The sequence below is a fragment of the Chiloscyllium plagiosum genome, chromosome 18 (genome assembly GCF_004010195.1).
Source record: "Chiloscyllium plagiosum isolate BGI_BamShark_2017 chromosome 18, ASM401019v2, whole genome shotgun sequence".
In the NCBI taxonomy this organism is placed as follows: Eukaryota; Metazoa; Chordata; class Chondrichthyes; order Orectolobiformes; family Hemiscylliidae; genus Chiloscyllium; species Chiloscyllium plagiosum.
Genome location: NC_057727.1, coordinates 69,359,095 through 69,381,867, shown reverse-complemented (window position 1 = coordinate 69,381,867; position 22,773 = coordinate 69,359,095). Strand labels below are relative to the sequence as shown.

Genomic DNA, 22,773 nt, shown 5'->3' with positions numbered 1-22,773 from the left:
CATGCAGAGAATTTAAACCGTCCACAATTACTTGGATTCCAAATCAAAGTGAGCTTTAATAACTGATTATAATCTCATGAGTGCATTAAATAGCATAAAATTAACACAAATCAAATAAACAAAGGGAAGATAGTGAGTATTATTTCAAAGATTAATTAATGCTGTATCTGGGGTAACCTGCTGTATTCTTAACTACAGCATATTAATGTAAAAACTCGTACAGTCCGTCTTTTTTAATGCTGCTTTAAATTTTAACTTCTCCCTTCCACTGAAATTTTTTTCACGATAGAAGCAAAATACAGTTTAGCCCAAGGATATCAGATCTCTTCTGTTTCCATATCGGGAGCTGTCGAACATTGTTCTGGGAGGTTTGAGGATGGATAATGTTCATTATACAAACCTATCACTCATTCAGAAGTAAGCATTTATCATAAGAAGTTATGTTATAATTTGTTTTAGTCATTTTCAAAACTTCATTTGCTGTGTGCAACTATTTAGTGCTGCAGACACTAATTATGTAAATTCCCTGAAGCAGCCTCAAAACATATTTCATAGTGTGCCTGCTGATAGGGATATTATAATCTGTATGGACCACCTTTGTTGGGTAGTAAATATGTATAGATGCAACAATATTGAGGGAAGCCATTTGTAAATTGAGTACTTTTTTTTCCCTTTTTATTCTTATGCTGGACTTTTATTTATTGCTCTTTCAATTTTGTATCGATTACTTAAGTATCCTGCACCCAAGATGGTGCCATAGCCAACGACTCATTCAAGTGCACGTGAGAATAAAACTACTTCACGTTAAGCTTAAACTGGATGAATGATGCCATCTTACTGGTACATATAAGCCCAGTTGTACACTGGGACTGACTATATAACTGCATTTTATTTAATTAAGTTTTTTGTTGGTGAGGAACTGTTTAGAAGCATATTGATGACTTGGTATATTCTGAATCTTTTTGGTGAAAATAGAAGCAATACCAGAACACTGTCACTTAGCTTCAGAATGTTTTGATGTGTTATGGACATCATTAGTTTATTCTGACCAATTTGGAACCTGACCCAAATCTCTTGGATTAGTTACACTTAATAACAAAGGCTGTGAGAGCAGTCTGCGCCAAGAATGATGTTGTGATACATTCCCCCAGGGACTAGCTGTTTTTTAATATTGTATTCAATGCAACACTGATTGGCAGTGTCTAGTTTCCCTCAATATTGTTGCATCTATACTATTTACTACCCCACACTTAACAAAGGTAGCTCATATAGATTATAATATCCCTATCAGCAAGCACACTATGGAATATAATATTTTGAGGCTGCTTCAGGGAATTCACATAATTAGTGTCTGCAGCACTAAACAGCTGCACACAGCAGATGAAGTTTTGAAATCGACTAAAACAAATTACAACACAACTTCCATTGTTTGTTGATCTGAATTAAAGTGGGGGTCATTATATATTGTGGGAGGCAGGAAAAAAAACAACAAAAGTAGCAACAATTCAGCTCTGTAAGGGTCAAGTAGTTCCATCGCAATGTTTCTATTTCTAGGACCGTGTCACACATTATTGGGTGCTTCCAAATATTCTGGAGGCAACTGTGAAGAGAAACGTTTTGAAGCCACAGTACAATGATAGCAGTGATGAGCATTGACTCCTTTCTGCTTTTCAGACAGTCACATGACCAAATCCTCCCATCTCTCAGGCTCTTCCATCTTGCATACGCTGACCATGCAATTCCATTTTGTTTCTGCAGGTTGGACCTCCCTCAGGTACAGACAAAGTGAAGAAAGGTGGATCTTACATGTGCCATAAGGTAAATTTGATTTCCGTGATTAAAGCTGTTAACCTGGCTGACAGATAGAAACAGGAGTGTGGGGTTGGTTAGCTCAGTTGGCTGGCCAGCTGGTTTGCAATGCAGAGTGATACCAACAGTGTCCGTTCAATTCCTGCACTGGCTGAAGTTACCATGAAGAATCTTCCTTCTCAACCTCTCTCCTCACCTGAGACATGGTGACCCTCAGGTTAAACCATCACTAGTCATCACTCTCAAATGAGAGAGACCTTTGGCCTGGTAAGACTATAAAAAGGGGTGTCAGAGATTCTGTTCACTCTGAGAGCTCGCTCTGAGGAAGCCAGACCAATGTCAGGTAATATGCATGTGTAAATAAAAGGTGACTTAGTGACAGGATACCTGCCTCTGTGGAACTATTTCAGTAATTACATAAAGTCATGGGGAGGTGGTCTGATTCTCTGATGTTGGAGATAGTCATTGCCTAGCAAATATGGTGTTTGAATGTTACTTGCCTCTTATTAGCCCAAACCTGAAAGAAGTCCAGGTCTTGCTGCATGTCAGCGTGGATTGCTACAGTTTCTAGAAATTGTCAATGTTGCAGAACATTGTGCACTCATCAGCATGTATCCCTACTTCTGAGTTTATGATGGAGGGAGGTCATTGATGAAGCTGATGCTGCCCTGAGAACTCCTACAGAAATGCCCTGGAGCTGAGATGACTAACCTCAAACAGCTATAATCATCTTCCTATGTGCCAGGTATGACCCCCAGCAGCAAATGGTTTACCACACAATTCCCTCAACTCCAAGCTTTACCAGGACTCCTTGATGGCACAATCAGTCAAATGCAGGCTTGCTGTTACTTTTATCTCATCTCTAGAATTTTTTTTGGATAAACTCTGTAATGAGGTCAGCAGCCAAGTAATCCTTGCAAAGTCCAAACTGAGCATCAGTAAGCAGGTTATTGCTAAGCGAGTGCTGCTTGAGACCACTGTCAGGACTTGCCTTTTGATTGGGAATGTACTGATGGGATAGTAATTCGATTTGTTCTGATTTTGTGAATAATTTAGCCCTTTACAAATTCCAATTTGTCAATTGGATACAGAAATTATAGCTACGTTGAAGCAGTTTGGCTGGGGGAACATGTTCTGAAGCACATGCTTTCAGTACTACAGCCAGTACATTGTCAGGACTGCTGGCTTTTGCTGTACTCCACACCTTCAGCTGTGTCTTCATATCATGTGGGGTGAAGTGAACTGAACTGTCTGAAGACTCGCATCAGTAATGCTGGGCACTTCATATGGAGGCCAGTATGAATCATTCACTGGACACTTCTGGCTGAAGATATTTGCAAATGCTTCAACCTTTGTTTTGCACTGATGTGCTGGGCTCCCCCATCACTAAAGCTGGGGATATTTGGGGACACTTCTCCCCCAGTTAGCTATTCAATTGTATACTCTTATTCGTAACTCGATGTGACGTGATCCTTTAGTTGTGAGTTCCCTTACTCTTTCTGTCTCACATTGCTGCCATCGTTTAGTCTTCGTAAAGTTCGGTGCTGTAGCTTGAGCAGGTTCACATCTCAATTTTAGCTAGTTCCTGTGCTGCTCCTGGTATGCCCTCCCGTACTCCTCATTGAACCAGCACTGATTCCCTGGCTTGATGATTTCTGGTAGAGGGTAGGGGATACCAGCCTGTGAGGTTACAGATTGTGACATCTGCTGCTGCTGATGATGACAGAGAGAGCCTGGTCACTGCCCAGCTTTGAGGTGCTCGATCTGTTCTGAATCTATTCCATTTAGCATTGAGTTAGTGCCACGCAACAAAATTTCAAGTGTGACCCTTCTTCAGAAATAACTGGTGCAGCTAGTGAAAATTTGTGACCAAAACAGAGCCAGAAGGGTGAGGACATCATATACAGCCTAAAAGTACAGAGAGGGCAACTACATTGAAGAGTTCACAAGGAAATTCTAATTCCAGGAAAGGTGTGTGAACTACAGGACATCATGCAGTTAGACATAGAAAAGAGAAATGGTATTAGGAAATAAAGAGGAGTGTGTATGGAAGAATTCTGGATCAATTTACACAGCATTAAACAAAACTAAGTGTACGTTTTAATCCAACATTATAAACATGCATTGAACAGCTTTGAATTGATTGGAATTGAATTGAACTAGATTTATTGTCACATGTACTCACACGAGTACAATGAAAAGTTTATGTCGCCACTTATGATGCCATCTTAGGTACAAAGCTTTCTAGGTACAGAATCTTAGTTTTCTTTATTTTTCTGCTCTGTAATTAAGTTAAACATTACAGTCCTTCTTACTACAAAGTAGAAAAATGAAGACACATAGTTAAAAGTTCAACACAACAGTGCATAAACACCTAGCCATGCCAGGCTTGCAGTCCTCCCCCTCCCCCGCTTTGGGCTTGATCTTGCCACAGGCTGCCTTCTCCCACTCCTGTGTCCAGCCACCTCAGGCTACCTGCTCCCACTCTCACAGAATATGAAGATGGAAGTGTGATTTTGACATCGCAAAGGGTGTTAAATTGTAATTCTTCACCTTGCTCCTAACCAAGGAGAAATAGTGGCAGTTGACATCTGTGTTACTCAGGTAAAAACAATGACTGCAGATGCTGGAAACCAGATTCTGGATCAGTGGTGCTGGAAGAGCACAGCAGTTCAGGCAGCATCCAACGAGCAGTGAAATCGACTTTTCGGGCAAAAGCCCACCCCCAACCTCCCCTAGCTTATCTCTCCACGCTTCAAGCTCACTGTCTGTGTTACTCAATCCACAGTAATCTGAGGCAAATGTGATGGTGGGATGGATATTTAAACACCCAACCTGAAAATTCTCAAGTCACCCAAGACTTGGTGAAAATAATCTATCACTTGGTCATTTCCCCACTCTCTCACTCATATTTCCTCCAGTAGTTTCGATGTTGGCAAATATCTGGTCATCTACTTCGGAACCAAAAAGGAACAGAACAGGGTACTTTCAAAATGGGGAGAACTGAGAAATAGTCAAGGTCTAAAGAAACTTGGAAATCCATGGAAATAGATCAGTGTCATGAAGAGGTGCAGAGAATTTTTTAATAACTAATTGAATACGGGATTTTATATAGAGGATACAAGGACAGATATCTTGCTTTAGTCCCGCTCAGCCACATCTGGGTACTGTTAGCAGTGTTGAGATCACACAATAGGAAGAACATAATGGAATTGCAGGGCTGATTTAGTCAAATGATATATGGACTCCAAGAGTTAACTTATGACGAGATCTTACTCAATAAGATTGTATTCCCTGCAATTCAGATGGTCATGAGGTGATTTGACCAAAACCTTTGAAGATATTAAAGGAAACAAGCAGCGTATTTTGAGAGATACTATTTCTGCTGGTTAGGTTGAGAGGATATAGTCTAATGATTTGAGCCAGATCTTTCAGAAGTGAAGCTAGAAAACACCTTTATACACAAAACATGGTAGACATTTGGAACTTTCTTCCACAAACTGCAACTGAGGCTGGATTAGTTGTAAATTTTAAATCTCAGATTAGTTAGCTGGAGGCATTAAGGATGGTAGGACAGATGGATAGGTCATTTGTGTATCAGCCATGATCTTACTGAATAGTGGCCGGGCAGACACGAGCAAATAAAGGCCCTGTCCACCAATTCTTATGTTCCTTTCAGGAACAGTGAATAGACGTGCCAAAGTTAAGGATGAGGAGCTTGCATCAAACTGTTATCCAAATTGCAACCATCATCGATCAAAGGAAAGTCATTGAGGGTTTGCAGTCAGTCCTGAAAATATGGAGTTGAATAAAGGACATATCCACCTCCACTGCCCACTGTCAAAAGTATCTCTAAGTATCAACCTTTTACTGTCTCTGCCTTGATTTTATTTGAAGAGACATGTGGGGCTAAAACTGAGCACAAGGAGATGGAGAGAAGAGGATATAGCTTGCTTTTTTTTTTGGACGATTGAACTGATAAATTATCACCTTTCATTTGTGAACAGGCAGACATAAACCATTTCACTGGAGGATCTATGATTCTGCTGCAGCTCCCAGCTGTGCAGCCGTTCAATTCTTCTAAAAATAGTCTTCATTAAAATCTGGTTCATTGTGGTAGAAGTGCTATCTTTCACACTTTTATTTCTGTTCATCCACAACTCAGTCAATTAGTTTAGTTACGGTTTCTATCTGATGAACAATTTGTGTTTCAAGTTATTTTCCTTCCCCTGTCAGCTGCAGCTGTTCACGGCTTACCATTTTGAGCCTGGACTACTGCCCAGGGGACCTCCTACTTAACCTCTGTTAATGCTCCTTATAATTTAACCCAATCCAAGGTGCAAAGGTGTGATGCAGATTAAGTTAACATGCATATTTCATTCTCTTGTCTGTTCATTATTTTCTGCTGCAGTCTCAGCTAACAGACTTAAGTTCTTCAGCACTGACCCCCATTAAATTATTGTATAATCTTCAGACCCTGACAAATTCACCGATTCTTCAAACTTCACATACTGACCAATTCACTAACTCTTCAGTCCTCAGACACTGACCAGTTCATTGATTCTTCAATCCCCGGATGCTGTCCCTTTCACATGGCTCCTCAGTCATTGAACAAATCATTGGTCTAATCTATGCTTTACTCCTCTGATGTTGAATATTTGAATATTTCTGTCATGATTGCGGTAACAACTTGTTTCTGACAGAATAAAATGAACCTTGTGCTATTTCACAAGTGATAACTGTTTTAATTAAAATAGCAACTGCTACACCTTTGCTTTCCAACTATGTCTCTAAAATCCTGTACAATAAAATGTTGTGCTCATTAAATGAAATACAGCACTACAGTGTGAAGGTTTTGGACCAGACATAGGAGATTTAACAGTACCAGCTTCCAAACCTGTAGACAGATTGCGTGACTGCCCTTGAGATCCAATTAAATACAAATATTTATGTCAAGATATCAAAGGGTTTTGATCCACCAATAAAGTTAAGATTGGGACATTCTCTGAGTTCAGTTACAATATTATTTAGATATCTCAGCACATGATAAAGTTAATTACATTGGCTTGGGAGGAGGAAGGGAATCAAAACATAGAGGAAATAAATTATCTTGTGCATTCTGTATATCTGTGCTCTAAACACTGCAAGTAAAACTGCTATTTTCTCTAAGTGGGCACCATTTACATAACTATATGTGGGAAGATATATATCTGCAGTATGTTCCTTACTTAAAGCCTAATCAGCCCAATGTTACAAACACAAACATTGCTGGAGAAACTCAGCAGATCTGGCAGCATCTGTGGAGAGAAAACAAAGTCAGCGTTTCAAGTCCAGTGGCAGTTCTTCAGAACTGGACTAAAATCTTATGTCTGCTTTCCCTCCACAGATGCTGCCGGACTTGCTGAATTTCTCCAGCGATGTCTATTTTTGATTCAGATTTCTAGCATCTGTAGTTCTTGGTTTTATTACAGCCCAATGTTATGTTGTGTAGATGTGCCAGTGGACATGGGTTTGGAAGGTACTGTCAAATGAGTCTTTGTGAATTATTGCAGGGGAACTTGTAGATGCTGCCTGTCAGTGTTAGCTGTTGGGGGAAGTGAAGGTGGTGGACAAGGTGCTGATCAGGAAGGCTGCTTTATCATGGATGGTGTCAAGCTTGTTATGTTGTTGGGGCCTCACTCATCCTGGCAAGTAGGGAGTATTCCATCACATTCCTGACTTGTGCCTTGTAGATGATGGACACACTGGGATGTGAGGAGGTGAGTCACTTCCAAATTCCTCACCTATGGCCTGCTTTTATAGCCATAACATTTATATGACTGGTTCAATTTTGTTTCAGGATGTTGAAAATGGTGAATTCAGCTTTGGTCATATCAATGAATGTCGAAGGGTGAATGGTTAGATTTAGTCTTGTTGGTGTTAGCCGTTGACTGGCATTTGTGTGACACAAATGTTCTTTGAAACATATAAGCTTGGATTTTGTCCACATCTTGCTGCACATCTTGCAGGCTCGTATCTGAAGGCTCGTAAATGGTGTGGAACAATGTGCAACCATCAGCAAACATCCCACTTCTAACTTCATAGAGTTCTAGAGATGCGCAGCACAGAAACGGACCCTCCGGTCCAACCTGTCCTTGTCGACCAGATATCCCAACCTAGTCTAGTCCCACTTGCCAGTACCCGGCCCATATTCCTCGAAAACCTTCCTATTCATATACCCATCCAGATGCCTTTTAAATGTTGCAATTGTACTCGCCTCCAACATATCCTCTGGCAGCTCATTCCACATATGTACCACCCTCTGTGTGAAAAAATTGCCCCTTAGGTCTCTTTTATATCTTTCCCCTCTCACCCTAAACCTGTGCCCTCTAGTTCTGGACTCCACCACCCCAAGGAAAAAGACTTTGTCTACTTATCCAATCCACGCCCCTTGTGATTTTATAAATCTCCATAAGGTCACCCCTCAGCTTCCGACGCTCCAGGGAAAACAGCCCTAGCCTATTCAACCTCTCCCTATAGCTCAAGTCCTCTAACCCTGGCAAAATTCTTGTAAATCTTTTCTGAACCCTTTCAAGTTGCACAACATCTTTCCGATAGGAAGGAGACCAGAATTGCACGTAATATTCCAACAGTGGCCTGTACAACCACAACATGACCTCCCAACTCCTGTACTCAACAGTCTGACCAATAAAGGAAAGCATACCAAACGCCTTCTTCACTATCCTAACTACCTGCGACTCCACTTTCAAGGAGCTATGAACCTGCACTCCAAGGTCTCTTTGTTCAGCAACACACCCTAGGACCTTACAATAAGTATATAAGTCCTTCTAAGATTTGCTTTTCCAAAATGCAGCAACTCACATTTATCTAAAGTCAACTTCATCTGCCAGCTTTCAGCCCATTAGCCCATCTGATTAAGATCCCGTTGTAATCTGAGGTAACCTTCTTCACTGTCTACTACACCTCCAATTTTGGTGTCATCTGCAAAGTTACTAACTATACCTGTTATGCTCATTCATGATGGAGGGAAGGTCCTTAATGAGATGACTAAAGATGGATGAGCCTAGGAAGCTACCCTGAGGGATTCCTCCCACAGCCATGTCCTTCGACTGAGGGTTAGGATTAGGGTAGATGATTGACCGCCAAAAACAAAAACTTCCTTTGTGCTAGGTACTTATATACTCATACAGGAGAAAGTGAGGACTGGAGATCAGAGTCGAGTGTGTGGTCCTGGAAAAGCACAGCAGGTCAGGCAGCATCTGAGGAGCAGGAGAATTGACATTTCAGGCATAAGCCCTTCATCAGGAATCCTCACATAAGTTTCTTTTAGCCAGATTCACTCTATTTCCTGTTACCACAAGACTCAGCGAAGCCATCCACTGTCCAGCACCTCTCAAAATATATTGTAATAAGCCAGACTCCCCAATACAGAGATATGCAAACACACACGTCTTCCACTCACCCAACCGCACCTCTCCCTACCCTCACCTCTGTGCCTGCTGATCTCTATCACAATTTTGGCTTTATTGCTGTTGTTCTAAATCGTGAGCTGTAATCTCTCCACTACAAGTTGTCACGTGACTTTTACTCAGAGAAGGAGAATGCTATCACAGCCACGGATCACATCTTCCTCTCAACGACCCCATTACTCACTATTTCAGTTAATTAAGTAAAGCAGACATAAAAAGCTGATATCAGAAATGGTGACTATGTTATTACTGAATTTTAATATAAAAAATGCTGAATTGATGTAGAAACTCATCTCATTCACGAATGCTCCATTAGATCTGCTGTCCTTGTCTAATCTTTAACTCCCACATGAAGTGAATTGACAATGAACTGCCTGCTCAAATGATATAACAAACAATTCAGTTGTCAAGTGGCAGCCACCACCACCTTCTCAAGGGCAGTTTGGGACAGGCAACAAAACTGGCCCAGCCAGTGATGTCCAGTTGAATAAAAGAAGTCCTGGTTCAGGCGTTTGATTGTAGAATTTTAAAACATTAACTCGTGGTCTCAAGACCTGGAATCCCATCCACTCCCCCCACCCCCAAACCTCTTTTCTCTCATTTAAAACTTGCCAGGACCTACCTACTATTATCACATCTTATTTGGCTTGGTGCCGGATTTTACTGGGTAACAAACTTTGAAAGGTTTATTACATTGATTAATTGTGAATTAGGGTGGCACAGTGGCTCAATGCCTTACAGTACCAGATACCCAGGTTCAATTCCACCCTCTGTGCAAACTCCAGACTGTTGCCCGTGTCCCTGTGGGTTTCATCTGCGTGCTCCAGTTTCCTCCCATGGTCCAGAGATGTGTAGGTTAGGTGGATTGGACATTCTAAATTGCCGTTAATGTCCAAGGACGTGCAGGTTACGCGGGTGAGCCATAGGAACTATAGGGTTAGGGGGTGGGTCAGGTGGGATGATCTTCGAAGGGTTGGTGTGGGCTTGATGAGGCTCTAAGGGCTAAGGGCTATATAGGAAAAAAGTAAGAAGCATATTATTACTAGTAGAAGTAACAGCAACAACAAATAGAATGGACAATTGTAATGTTTAAGTCTGAGCAAATAATTTTTTTTCAATCTATGAATCTAGTATTTGCTTAAAAAATTTCATTGGTGCTATTTTCCGAGGGAATTGGATGTCTTATTAGCACAGTAGGATATAGCTTAATTAACAATGCTCTCATTTTCCAGCAATTGTCTTGGAGCTGTTAAGGGCTCAGTGAAGTGTGTTGCTATTGACTTTGTATTTTGACCAAAAAAATGAAGTTTGTAGTCCAGCTTTAGATGGAGGAAGTCTATTTCTGGCCTTAATTTGATAAGGGCTTGAGTAGGAAAAACTGACAGGAAACCAAGTGTCAGCTGTGAAAAACAGACATTGTTGCTAGGTAATGTTTCTATGATCGCTGTCTAAATTAGATTTAAAATAATTGTCACTTGGATTCTTTCCATAATTTATCTTGTGATATTATTTAGCAAGCCTTTGGCCTACCTGAAACTAGTCAGCCGTGGACAGTGACAGTTTTCTCACTACATTCTTTTTTAAAATAAACAAATTATCTCCTTATACAGGTCAATTCAGTACTGAAAAAGTGAACCTTTTTTATAACATTAGCTGTAAATAGAAAAAGTGTTTTAAAAAAAAGTGCAGATCTCACGTCCAAATATCATTCCAATGTTTGTGGTTTTTTTTGAGGCAAGAATGCAAAGTAACTCTTTAAAGTCCACAATAATATAGAATCCATTGAGAGAAAGTTCAAAAAGATGGATCTGTCAAATGATCCACACTTTCAGTTGTTGGATTTCTGGGGGCATTTCTTACAAACATTACATTGAATTGTAGGTGCAGGAATAAAAAGAAAGAGAGACCCATGCCCACCATTCTTCAACAGACAAATAGATAAAGCTGTTTCAATCTAAAACAATATTAGGGAAACTGGGGAGACTTGCAGGAACAATAGGGTTGTCATAGTAGGGGATTTTAAGTTTCCTTACATAGACTAGGACTGTCAGAGCTGTAAGTGCATGGATGGGTGAAATGTCTTAAATGCGTTCAGGAAAGATTTTTTTCGAACAGTACGTAGAGGGTCGTACCCGGGAAGGGCAAAACTTTACCTACTCTTGAGAAATAGGGCAGGACAGGTGATGGAGGTGACAGTGGAGGAGCACTTTGGGACCAGTGACTATAGTTCTATTACTTTTAAAATAGTTATAGAGGGGGACAAAACTGGTCCACGGGTTCAAGTTTAAATTGGGGCAAGGTGAATTTTGATGGAATTAGACAGAAGCTTGCAGGGGTTGATTGGAGTAGTTTATTCGCAGGCAAAGGGACTTCCGGCAAGTGAGAGGTATTCAAAAGTGAGATAGCTAGAGTTCAAAGTCTATGTAGTCCTGTGAGGGTGAAGGGCAAGGTTGGCAGGAATAGGGAACCCTCGATGACAAGAGATATTGGAGGCTTTGACCAGGAATGTATGGCTCAGGTACAGGCAACTGAGAGCAAGGGAATTCCAGGAGATATACAAAGAATACAGGAGTTTACTGAAGAAGCAAAAAAGGTCACGGGAAGATTAGGGTGAATCCAAAGGGGTTTTTTTTAAGTATATTAAAGGAAAAATAATAACTTGACAGAGAATAGGACCATTCAGGGATCAAAGTGGACATGTGTATGTAGAACCGCAGAAGATGAGCGAGGTCCTCAATGAATATTTCTCCTCTGTGTTTACCATGGAGAAAAATATGAAGATTTGGGAACTTATAGAGTCATAGAGATGTACAGCATAGAAACAGACCCTTCGGTCCAAGCCTTCCATGCCGACCACATATCCCAACCCAATTTAGTCCCACCTGCCTGCACCCGGCCCATATCCCTCCAAACCCTTCCTATTCATATACTCATCCAAATGCCTCTTAAATGTTGCAATTGTACCAGCCTCCACCACATCCTCTGGCAGCTCATTCCATATGCGTACCACCCTCTGCGTGAAAACGTTGCCCCTTAGGTCTTTTTATATCTTTCCCCTCTCACCCTAAACCTATGCACTTTAGTTCTGGACTCTCCGACCCCAGGGAAAAGACTTTGTCAATTTATCCTATCCAAGCCCCTCATAATTTTGTAAACCAATATAAGGTCACCCCTCAGCCTCCAACGTTCCAGGGAAAACAGCCCCAGCCTGGTCAGCCTCTCCCTATAGCTCAAATCCTCCACCCTGGCGACAGCCTTGTAAATCTTTTCTGAACCCTTTCAGGTTTCACAACATCTTTTTGATAGGAAGGAGACCAGAATTGCATGCAATATTCCACAGTGGCCTAACCAATGTCCTGTACAACCACAACATGACGCATTTATCTGAATTAAACTCCATCTGGCTCTTCTCAGCCCATTGGCCCATCTGGTCCAGATCCTGTTGTAATCTGAGGTAACCCTCTTCGCTGTCCACTACACCTCCAATTTTGGCGTCATCTGCAAACTTACTAACTGTACCTCTTATGCTCGCATCCAAATCATTTATGTAAATTACAAAAACTAGAGGACCCAGCACAGATCCTTGTGGCACTTCACTGGTCATAAGCCTCCAGTCTGAAAAACAACCCTCCGCCACCACCCTCTGTCTTCTACCTTTGAGCCAGTTCTGTATCCAAATGGCTAGTTCTCCCTGTATTCCATGAGATCTAACCTTGCTAATCAATGTCCCATGGGGAACCTTGTCGAACGCCTTACTGAAGTCCATATAGATCACATCTACTGCTCTGCCCTCGTTAATCTTCTTTGTTACTACTTCAAAAAAGGAGAAAATGAGGTCTGCAGATGCTGGAGATCAGAGCTGAAAATGTGTTGCTGGAAAAGCGCAGCAGGTCAGGCAGCATCCAGGGAACAGGAGAATCGACGTTTCGGGCATAAGCCTGAAGCTTGATTCCCGAAGAAGGGCTAATGCCCGAAACGTCGATTCTCCTGTTCCCTGGATACTGCCTGACCTGCGCTTTTCCAGCAACACATTTTCAGCACTACTTCAAAAAACTCAATCAAGTTTGTGAGACATGATTTCCCACGCACAAAGCCATGTTGACTATCCCTAATTAGTCCTTGCCTTTCCAATACATGTGCATCCTGTCCCTCAGGATTCCCTCCAACAACTTGCCCGCCACTGAGGTCAGACTCACCAGTCTATAGGTCCCTGGCTTGTCTTTACCGCCCTTCTTAAACAGTGGCACCACGTTTGCCAACCTCCAGTCTTTCGGCACCTCACCTGTGACTATCGATGATACAAATGTCTCAGCAAGAGGCCCAGCAATCACTTCCCTAGCTTCCCACAGAATTCTCAGGTACACCTGATCAGGTCCTGGGGATTTATCCACCTTTAACCGTTTCAAGACATTGAGTACTTCCTCCTCTGTAATCTGGACATTTTGCAAGATGTCACCATCAATATCCCTACAGTCTATATCTTCCATATCCTTTTCCACAGTAAATACTAATGCAAAATATTCATTTAGTATCTGCCCCATTTTCTGCAACACCACACAAAGGCCGCCTTGCTGATCTTTGAGGGGCCCTATTCTCTCCCTAGTTACCTTTTTGTCCTTAATATATTTGTAAAAACCCTTTGGATTCTCCTTAATTCTATTTTCCAAAGCTATCTCATGTCCCCTCTTTGCCCTCCTGATTTCCCTCTGAAGTATACTCCTACTTCCTTTATAATCTTCTAAGGATTCACTCAATCTATCCTGTCTATACCTGACATATGCTTCCTTCTTTTTCTTAACCAAACTCTCAATTTCTTTAGTCATTCGGCATTCCATTTACCTACCAGCCTTCCCTTTCACCCTGACAGGAATATACTTTCTCTGGATTCTCGTTATCTCATTTCCATTTTCCAGCCATCCCTTTACCTGCGAACATCTGCCTCCAAGCAGCTTTCGAAAGTTCTTGCCTAATACCGTCAAAATTGGCCTTTCTCCAGTTTAGAACTTCAACTTTTGGATCTGGTCTATTCTTTTCCATCACCAGTTTAAAACGAATAGAATTATGATCACTGGCCCCAAAGTGCTCCCCCACTGACACCTCAGTCACTTGCCCTGCCTTATTTCCCAAGAGTCGGTCAAGTTTTGCACCTTCTCTAGAAGGTACATCCACATACTTGTATGCACTTAAGAAATTCCTCTCCATCTAAACCTTTAACATTATGGCAGTCCCAGTCTATGTTTGGAAAGTTAAAATCCCCTACCATAACTACCCTATTATTCTTACAGATAGCTGAGATCTCCTTACAAGTTTGTTTCTCAATTTCCCTCTGACTATTAGGGGGTCTATAATACAATCCCAATAAGGTGATCATCCCTTTCTTATTTCTCAGTTCCACCCAAATAACTTCCCTGGATGTATCCTCCCACAGCACAGCTGTAATGCTATCCCTTTTCAAAAATGCCACTCCCCCTCCTCTCTTGCCTCCCTCTCTATCCTTCCTGTAGCATTTATATCCTAGAACATTAAGCTGCCAGTCCTGCCCATCCCTGAGCGATGTTTCTGTAATTGCTATGATATCCCAGTCCCATATTCCTAACCATGCCCTGAGTTCATCTGCCTTCCCTGTTAGGCCCCTTGCATTAATTTATCAGTCCTACCTTGTCCATGCCTGCCCTGACTGTTTGACTCACTTCTGTTCTCAACTGTACCAGTCTCAGATTGATCTCTTTCCTCATTATCTCCCTGGGTCCCACCTCCCCCCCCCACCTTACTAGTTTAAATCCTCCCAAGCAGTTCTAGCAAATTTTCCTGCCAGTACATTAGTCCCCTTCCAATTTAGGTGCAATCCGTCCTTCTTGTACAGGTCACTTCTACGCCAAAAGAGATTCCAATGATCCAAAAATGTGAATCCTTCTCCCTTACACCAGCTCCTTAGCCATGCATTCATCTGCTCTATCCTCCTATTCCTGCCGTCACTAGCTTGTCGCACTGGGAGTAATCCAGATAGTACTACACTTGAGGACCTCCTTAGGGAAGATAGTTTGATAAATATTTGGAACAGTCCATATCACAGTAGAGGTGGTGTTGAATGTATTAGAATGTATCAAAGTGGATAAATCTCCTGGTCCTGACCAGATATATCCAAGAACACTGCAAGATTCTAGAGAAGAAATTGCAGGGGCCTTGGCTGATATTTTGCATCATCATTAGTCACAGGCGAGGTCTTCCAGGACTGGAAAACTGGAGAGTATTGAATGTTGTGCCCTTATTCAAGAAGGGCTGCAAAGAAAAATGTGGAAACAATAGACCAATAAACCTAAGATTCTGAGAGATAGGTTGTACGTGCATTTGGAAAGAAAGGGTTCGATTAGGAATAGTCAAAAAGGCTTTGTGCGTGGGAGATCATGCCTCACTAATCTGTTAGAGTACTTTGATGAAGTGACCAGGAAGGTTGACAAGGGCAGGATGGTAGACGTAGTCTAGATGGGTTTCATTAAGGCCTTTGATAAGCTTTCACATGGTAGGCTGCTCTGGAAGGTTAGATCGCATGGAATCCAGGGGGATCGGGCAAACTGGATACACAATTGGCTTGATGGTAGGAAGCTGAGGGTAATAGTGGAAGGATGCTTGTTGGACTAGAGGTCTGTGACTATCTGAGTTATCTATACTAATGATTTGGATGTTTGTTATCTATACTAATGATTTGGATGTTTAGTAAGTTTGCAGACACCAAACGTAGGAGGTATCATGGACAGTGAGGAAGGTTATCAGAAATTGCAGCAGGACTTTGATCAGCTGGGGAAGTGGGCCGAAAAATGGCAAAGTGAGGTCTTGCATTTTGCAAAGTCAAAACAAGGTAGAAGTTCCATGATGAATGGTAGCGCCTTAAGGGGTATAATGAAACAGAGGGACTTTGGAGTTCAGGTGCACTGTTCTCGGAAAGTGAAGTCACAGGTAAACAGGGCAGTGAACAAGGATTTTGGCACACAGGGCATTGAGTATAGACATTGAGAAATTATGTTGCAGTTGTACAGGACATTGGTAAGGCTGCACTTGGAGTATTGTGTTCAGTTTTGCTCACCTTACTACAGGAAGGATGCTATTAAATGGAAAAAGTGCAAGAAAAATTTGCAAGGATGTTTTCAGGACTCAAGAGTCTGAGTTATTGGAAGAGGTTGTTCAAGCTAGGAATTTTTCTTTCAAGCATACGAGACTAAGGGGGCATCCTATAGAAGTGTATAAGATCATGAGAAGCATGGATAGGGTGAATGCACTCAGTCTTTTTCCCCAGAGTTGGGGAATCAAGGACTAGAGGGCAACAGTTTAAGGTAAGAGGGGAAAGAATAAAAGGGTACCTGAGGGGAAACGTTTTTACACAGAGGTGGTACGCATTTGGAATGAGCTGCCAGCAGAAGTGATTGAGGTGGGTACATTAACAACATTTAAAAGGCATTTGGACAAATACATGGATAGGAAAGGCTTAAAAGGATATGGGCCAGGTGCAGGGAAATGGGGTTAGCGTAGATGGACATTTTGGTCGGTGTTATGACATGGCAATGAACCCCTCTGCTAATTAAACTAAATATCCAGAAAAGCTCACCTCACTTCATAATCTGTTAAAATAAAGAACTCCCAACTTCCACTATTTAAAGAAAAAATATCAATTTATTATTTTAACTCTAAAAGTGAACATTAAACAACAACTATTTACAAGTCTAAGCATCCTTTCTCTTAACAGTTTATTATCTGCCTCCAACTCTATAACAATATACTGTTCCCAAAAATGCACCCTATTAAAATTACATCAACTTAATTTTCAAAACCCTACTGCGGCTGTCGTCTCTGCTCTCTGTGTGCCTCTGTCTGCAGATCTCCCTGGGTCATCTTCGGTTGTATGCTGCAAAGATGTTTCGTATAAAAACATTGCTTTGATAGAGAGTGTTTTGCTCGCAGACACTCTGACAATGGCAGTTGGTTGCGCTCTCTGGCTAATTCCAAAAAGCCGGCTTCTTTTATACCCAAATATCATCTCGTGGTTCAATGTTGTCAAACAGTAATATTCAAATTTGATCGGGCTTTAGTACCCTGGAGCATAATTTAAACTCGAGAGCGTGGTGCTGGAAAAGCACAGTAGGTCAGGCAGCATCCGAGGAGCAGGAAAATTGCGTTTCGGGCATAAGCCCTTCATTAGGCATAATTTAAACTGATTGGTTGAATTCAAAATGTTGTGAAGACATAGCAACCAAAAGTCAGGTATTTGGTTCACAGCCAAATGTTACATATTTTCAATTTTCCAGTACACTCTGAGGCTGCTAGTCAGTCAATGACATGTGCCTGCAAGCTCTCAGTGCAAAACAACCTTCACTCTGTCAAAGATATAGTACACGCTTCAGCTTCATAACAGTCGGCATGGATCAGGTTGGGCCAAAAGGCCTGTCTCCATGCTGTAGGACTCTGACTCTAATATGAGCTCCTTTGCTTCATAAATGGAGTCTTGGACATTTTTAACTCCTAGAGTAGGTGGGCCCATTACTGGGTGAAGGGTTAAAGCCCTAAAAGTGGGCAACAAGTTGACCACCTGACATGATTCTGCCCACTTCCAGGATTAACTTTGGTGCGTTTCCCTCAGAGCTGTCAGATTTTGATGCGAACATTTGCGATTAACAGAGGATTTATCCTAGCGTTTTGGCTTCATCAGTCAGTGCACAGGTTCCTGAGCTCTGAGGAACCCGTCAGGGTGAACCTGGCACGAAGACAGCAGAAGCTGTGTTTATTCAGGAAATGTCCAGGTTAAGAAGCCTTCAAAGAGTGAAGCTGAATAGTTGCAACCATGCCTAGGTGAGAGGCTGATGGTCTCAGCCCTGCTTCTGCTGCAGGTGTCTTTTCAGTGTTTGACAAGTTCTTTCTAAGTCCATGGAACGTTGTTCAAACTTATGTAGATTTGTCTGCTGTCCCCCTCTGCCACAATATTGAGTAAACAGGGAAAAATTATCTTCTGTGGTCAGGGAACTAGAGGGTACAGATTTGAGCTGATTGGCAAAAAGGCCAGAAGGAAACTAAGGATTTGTTATGATATGAAATGCATCATGTAAAATGTTGGCTAAAATGGATTCTTTAGCAACTTTCACAAAGGAATTGTCTAAATACTTAAAACATTTCATGGCTCTTGGGAAAGAGGTGTGTACACCAAAAAGACGTTTATTATCCAGAATGTGTAATAGGCCAGGAGAGGACTTGCGAATGCACTGTGAATGAATAATAATCCTTGTCCATCTCTAACCTTTGGATATATTTTTAGGACTATTGCTACAGATACCGTTGTGCTGCTCGCAGTCAGAATACACCAGACAGCACTGCCTCGAATCTGGGTTTCCGCTGTGCTGCTGATGTTCTGCCAGATTACCTGAGCTGAACTGGTTCTTGGATAGAGACATCAAGAAGGCAAGTATTAGTATTAGCCTTCCTGCGATGGAAAGCAATTGAATACATGTCAAGATGGAACTTTCCATTAAAGCAGTCAACAACCGTCCCTTACCGGACATCATCAGTAAGCGGACGAATGTCCCAGCTATGGATTCCTGCAATCTTTGCACTCCGATGGTTTCAATTTAAAGGCACAGAACAGGAGGCATGAAATGTTTGTTCTTTGCGAGAGTTTCAGCTATCACTTTGGGACTTACTCTATCTGGATTCTGTCTTTGTTATTGCTAAAATAAAATGAACCTTCTTGATTAGAAATGTCACCAAATACAGTACTGCAAAATGAATGAACTCAATAAGGCTACCTTGAAAATATTTTTTGACCATACTTTCAATTGATGGTTAAGCAAGACCAAAGACTCTGTAACATCTTTCCACAATGTAATCAAAAGGCCTATAATAGGGTTTGCTTGTTTCTCAAATGGTTTTAAATAAACACCACATAAATGAGTCTGAATTATTGGACTATGGAGCATGGCACAGAGTATTTTTGCATACAGTTGTAGACAGTACGTAAAAACAAATAGCTTACATCACTATACCAAGGACTCTTAGCATCTCTAAGTATGTCACTAGCAATGAATTTAAAATGTACTCAATGTTGTAATGTAAACCGAAACAGCAGCCAATTCTAGGAAAGATGTGCAGGCATTGGAAGCAGTCCAGGGAAGGTACACTAGGCTGAGACAGGTATGGAGAGACTGGTTTATAAAACAGTTTGTGTAGATTGAGCTTGTACTTTTTAAAATATTGAAGAAAGAGAGGTAATCTTATTGAAACATGCAAGATCCTTAGAGGACCTGACAGGGTAGAAGTGGAAAGGTAGTTTCCCCTTGTAGGAGAGTTTAGGACCAGAGGGCATTAAGCATATTCAAGGCTGAGATAGATTTTTCATCAATAAGGGTATTGGAGTTATGGGGAATGCCAGGAAAATGGAGTTGATGATTATCAGATCAGTCATGATCTCATTGAATGGCACAGCAGACTTGATGGGCTGAATGGCCTACTTCTCCCCCTATGTCTTATGATCTTTAGTCGCATGCAGCAAGCTCCCATACAGAGCAAGTAAATAAATTACCATGTAATCTATTTAGGCTGTATTGGTACAAGGATACTTGGAACTACCTACAGCTTTAACCAAGCTGATCCATACTCTTTTAGCACTGCATCTACTTGGCAAAGCAGAAGAGTTCCCAGGAATGTCCTGTCTACAAATCCAAGCTGGTCATTAACTACCCATTAGGTCTACTCTCAATCATCAGCAAAGTGATGGGAAGGGTCTTCAACAGTGTCATCAAAATGTATTTAGTCACCAATTGTCTACTTGCTGGTGCTTGGACTGAGTTCTGCCAGAACCACTCAGGCTTCTAACCTCATTCCAGTCTTGGTCCAAGCATCGGCAGAAGCACTGAATTTGTGAAGTGAGGTGGAAGTGACTGCCCTTGACATGAAGGCAGCAAACGACCAGCTGTGACCCCAAGGAACCCAATGCAACATTGAATTTGGAGACACTCTCCACTGCTTGATACCCAACATAAGAGAAGACGGTTGTGGTTGTTGGAGGTCCGTCATTTCAGCCCAGAGACATTGTTGCAGGAAATCCACAGTGATGTCCTATACCCAGCCATTATCAGCTGCTTCAGTCTTTCCATCAAAAATATGGGGACACTTGCTGGATATTTTGCTATGTTTAATTTGATTTGTGGCTGTTCGCATAATGAAGCACTCCACTTCTACTTGAAGTGGGAACTGGGCAACATTCAAGCTTAGACTCATAAGAGGTGCATAACATTCTCACCACACACCTGACAAGCAATGACCATCTTAAAAAGAGAAAGTCCAACTACTTCTCCTTGACAGTTATAAGATCATAAGAAATGGGAGAAAGAGTAAGTCACTTGATCCATTGATTCTGCTATACCATTTAAGTCCTTGGCTGATCTGACTGAGCCTTAACTACTTTACTGCCCGTCTTCCAATAAACCTTAAATCTCCTTGTTGATTAAAGATCTTTCTGACTTAACCTTGAAAATATCTAAAGTTGTAGTCTCCTCTGCTCTCTGAAGAAGCAGATTACAAAGACTCCCTCTTAAATGGAACCAATTAGTTTTAAACCATGCCCTGAGGTTCTAGATTCCCAATGAGAGGAAATGCCCTCCCAGTATCTACAAGGTAGATTTAGAAGTGGGAGCTCAAATCACATGAATATCAGCTTTACCTGCACAACTTTTCCTCGTAAAATCTTCATCCCAGGAAGGAGTCCAGTAACCTTTCTCTGAACTGCTTCCAAAGCACATATATCTCTGATTAGGAGACCAAACGTATACACAGCATTCCAGGTGTGGTTCCTACCAATGCCTCGCAGTGCTCTAGAAATATTTCCTTAGTTTAATGTCCCGTTCCTCGTTTTCTACCTATTTGCTGTACTTTCCAGTTACCTTTTCGTAATTCGTATACAATGATTTGTATCACACTCTACTGCGGTCTCTCTCATTTTAAATAAATTCTGATTTTTTTTCCACATTATGCTTATTTGCCTTCTTCTTGCCCATTCATTTAACGTACCTTTATCCTAAGTATTGCTTAAAATAAAAACTCTTGTTGAAGCTTTTCATCTTGTCCTCATTCGGACAATTTGCAAGAATTACCTGAATCCACCTGTTTGAATATGTACGTGCATCTGGGTTTAAAAACATTAGAAATATATCATCATTTTTTTCAAGTTCATTGTATCTGCGTTTGTTGTATTTTAAGTTTCTGTTTCTCAACTTTTCAACAAGGAGAATTACTCCCAAGATTAGCAATCCTCTTCTGTAATTGTATTATAGTCTTACATTTTGTTTTCAAAATTATTCTTTCATGAGATGTGGGAATCACTGGCAAGGCCTATATGCCCTTAATCCAAGTGACTTGCTAGACTATTTCAGAACCGATTGGTCTGGAATCGCATGAAGGTCAGATCAGGTAAGGATGGAAGTTTTCCTTACCAAGAGAAAAATAATATACCCAATAGAATTTTATGACAATGAATGATAGTTACATGATCAAAATTATTGTGACTTGTTTTCAATTTGAGAATTATTTAAATTTATTTAATTTAAATTCCATTGTTATCTTTATGGGATTTGAACCTACATTTCTAAGAGCATTAGCCTGGAATAACAGTCCAGTGACCTTATCACGACAATACTATTTCAATTAGATTTATCTGCATTATCCTGTTAATTGCTTCCATTAAGCATTTACATCAACACTAATAATGAAAACACTTAGAATGTCATGCTATGTCAACACAAATGTTATCATTGTTAATAATTTCATGCTTTAATTGCACCTCCCACTTCTGATAGAGCTGTCATGCACCAGTTTCATGTCTCACCTTATCAGCGTCACTGATAGAGAAACCTCTGTACTTAGAGCCATAGAGAAGTACAGCAAAGAAACAGACCCTTCGGTCCAACTCGGCCATGCTGATAAGATATCCTAAAGTAATCTAGTCGCATTTGCCAGCATTTGGCCCATATCCCTCCAAACCCTTCCTATTCATATACCTATTCAGATGCCTTTTAAATGTTGTAAATGTACCAGCCTCCATCTCTTCCTCTAGCAGTTCATTCCTATCTGCACCACTCTGTGAAAATGTTGCCTCTCAGGTCCCTTATAAATCTATCCCCTGTCATGTTAAACCTATGCCCTCTAGTTTTGGACTCTCCTAGCCCAGAGAAAAGATATCAACTCTTTCCTCCATTGTGTTTTACAATTTAAATGGGAACACACCAAATTATAACATATACTGTCGTGTTATGCCTGATTATGAGTCAAAAGGAGAACAGAATAGATTACCTACAGTGTGAAAACAAGCCCTTCAGCCAAACTGGTCCACACCGACCCTCCGAAGACTAACCCACCCAGACCCATCTCCCTCTGACTAATGCACCTAGCTCTATGGGCAATTTAGCATGGCCAGTTCACCTGACCTGTACATTTTTGCGATTGTGGGAGGAAACCGAAGCAC

At 41.2% G+C, this 22,773-nt stretch overlaps 1 protein-coding gene across 3 annotated transcripts in view; it reads left to right on the top strand.

The window, feature by feature from the left end:
* Positions 1-21,284, top strand: part of sumf1 (sulfatase modifying factor 1) — a 163,497-nt gene extending 142,213 nt beyond the window's left edge. For all 3 annotated transcript variants that reach the window (XM_043708556.1, XM_043708554.1, XM_043708555.1), the window contains 2 exons: positions 1,759-1,818; positions 18,577-21,284. In XM_043708556.1, the coding sequence (XP_043564491.1) occupies positions 1,759-1,818; positions 18,577-18,690 (174 nt within the window). In that variant the 3' untranslated portion in view covers positions 18,691-21,284. The remainder of the gene's footprint in view (positions 1-1,758; positions 1,819-18,576) is intronic.
* Positions 21,285-22,773: the final 1,489 nt, after the last annotated feature.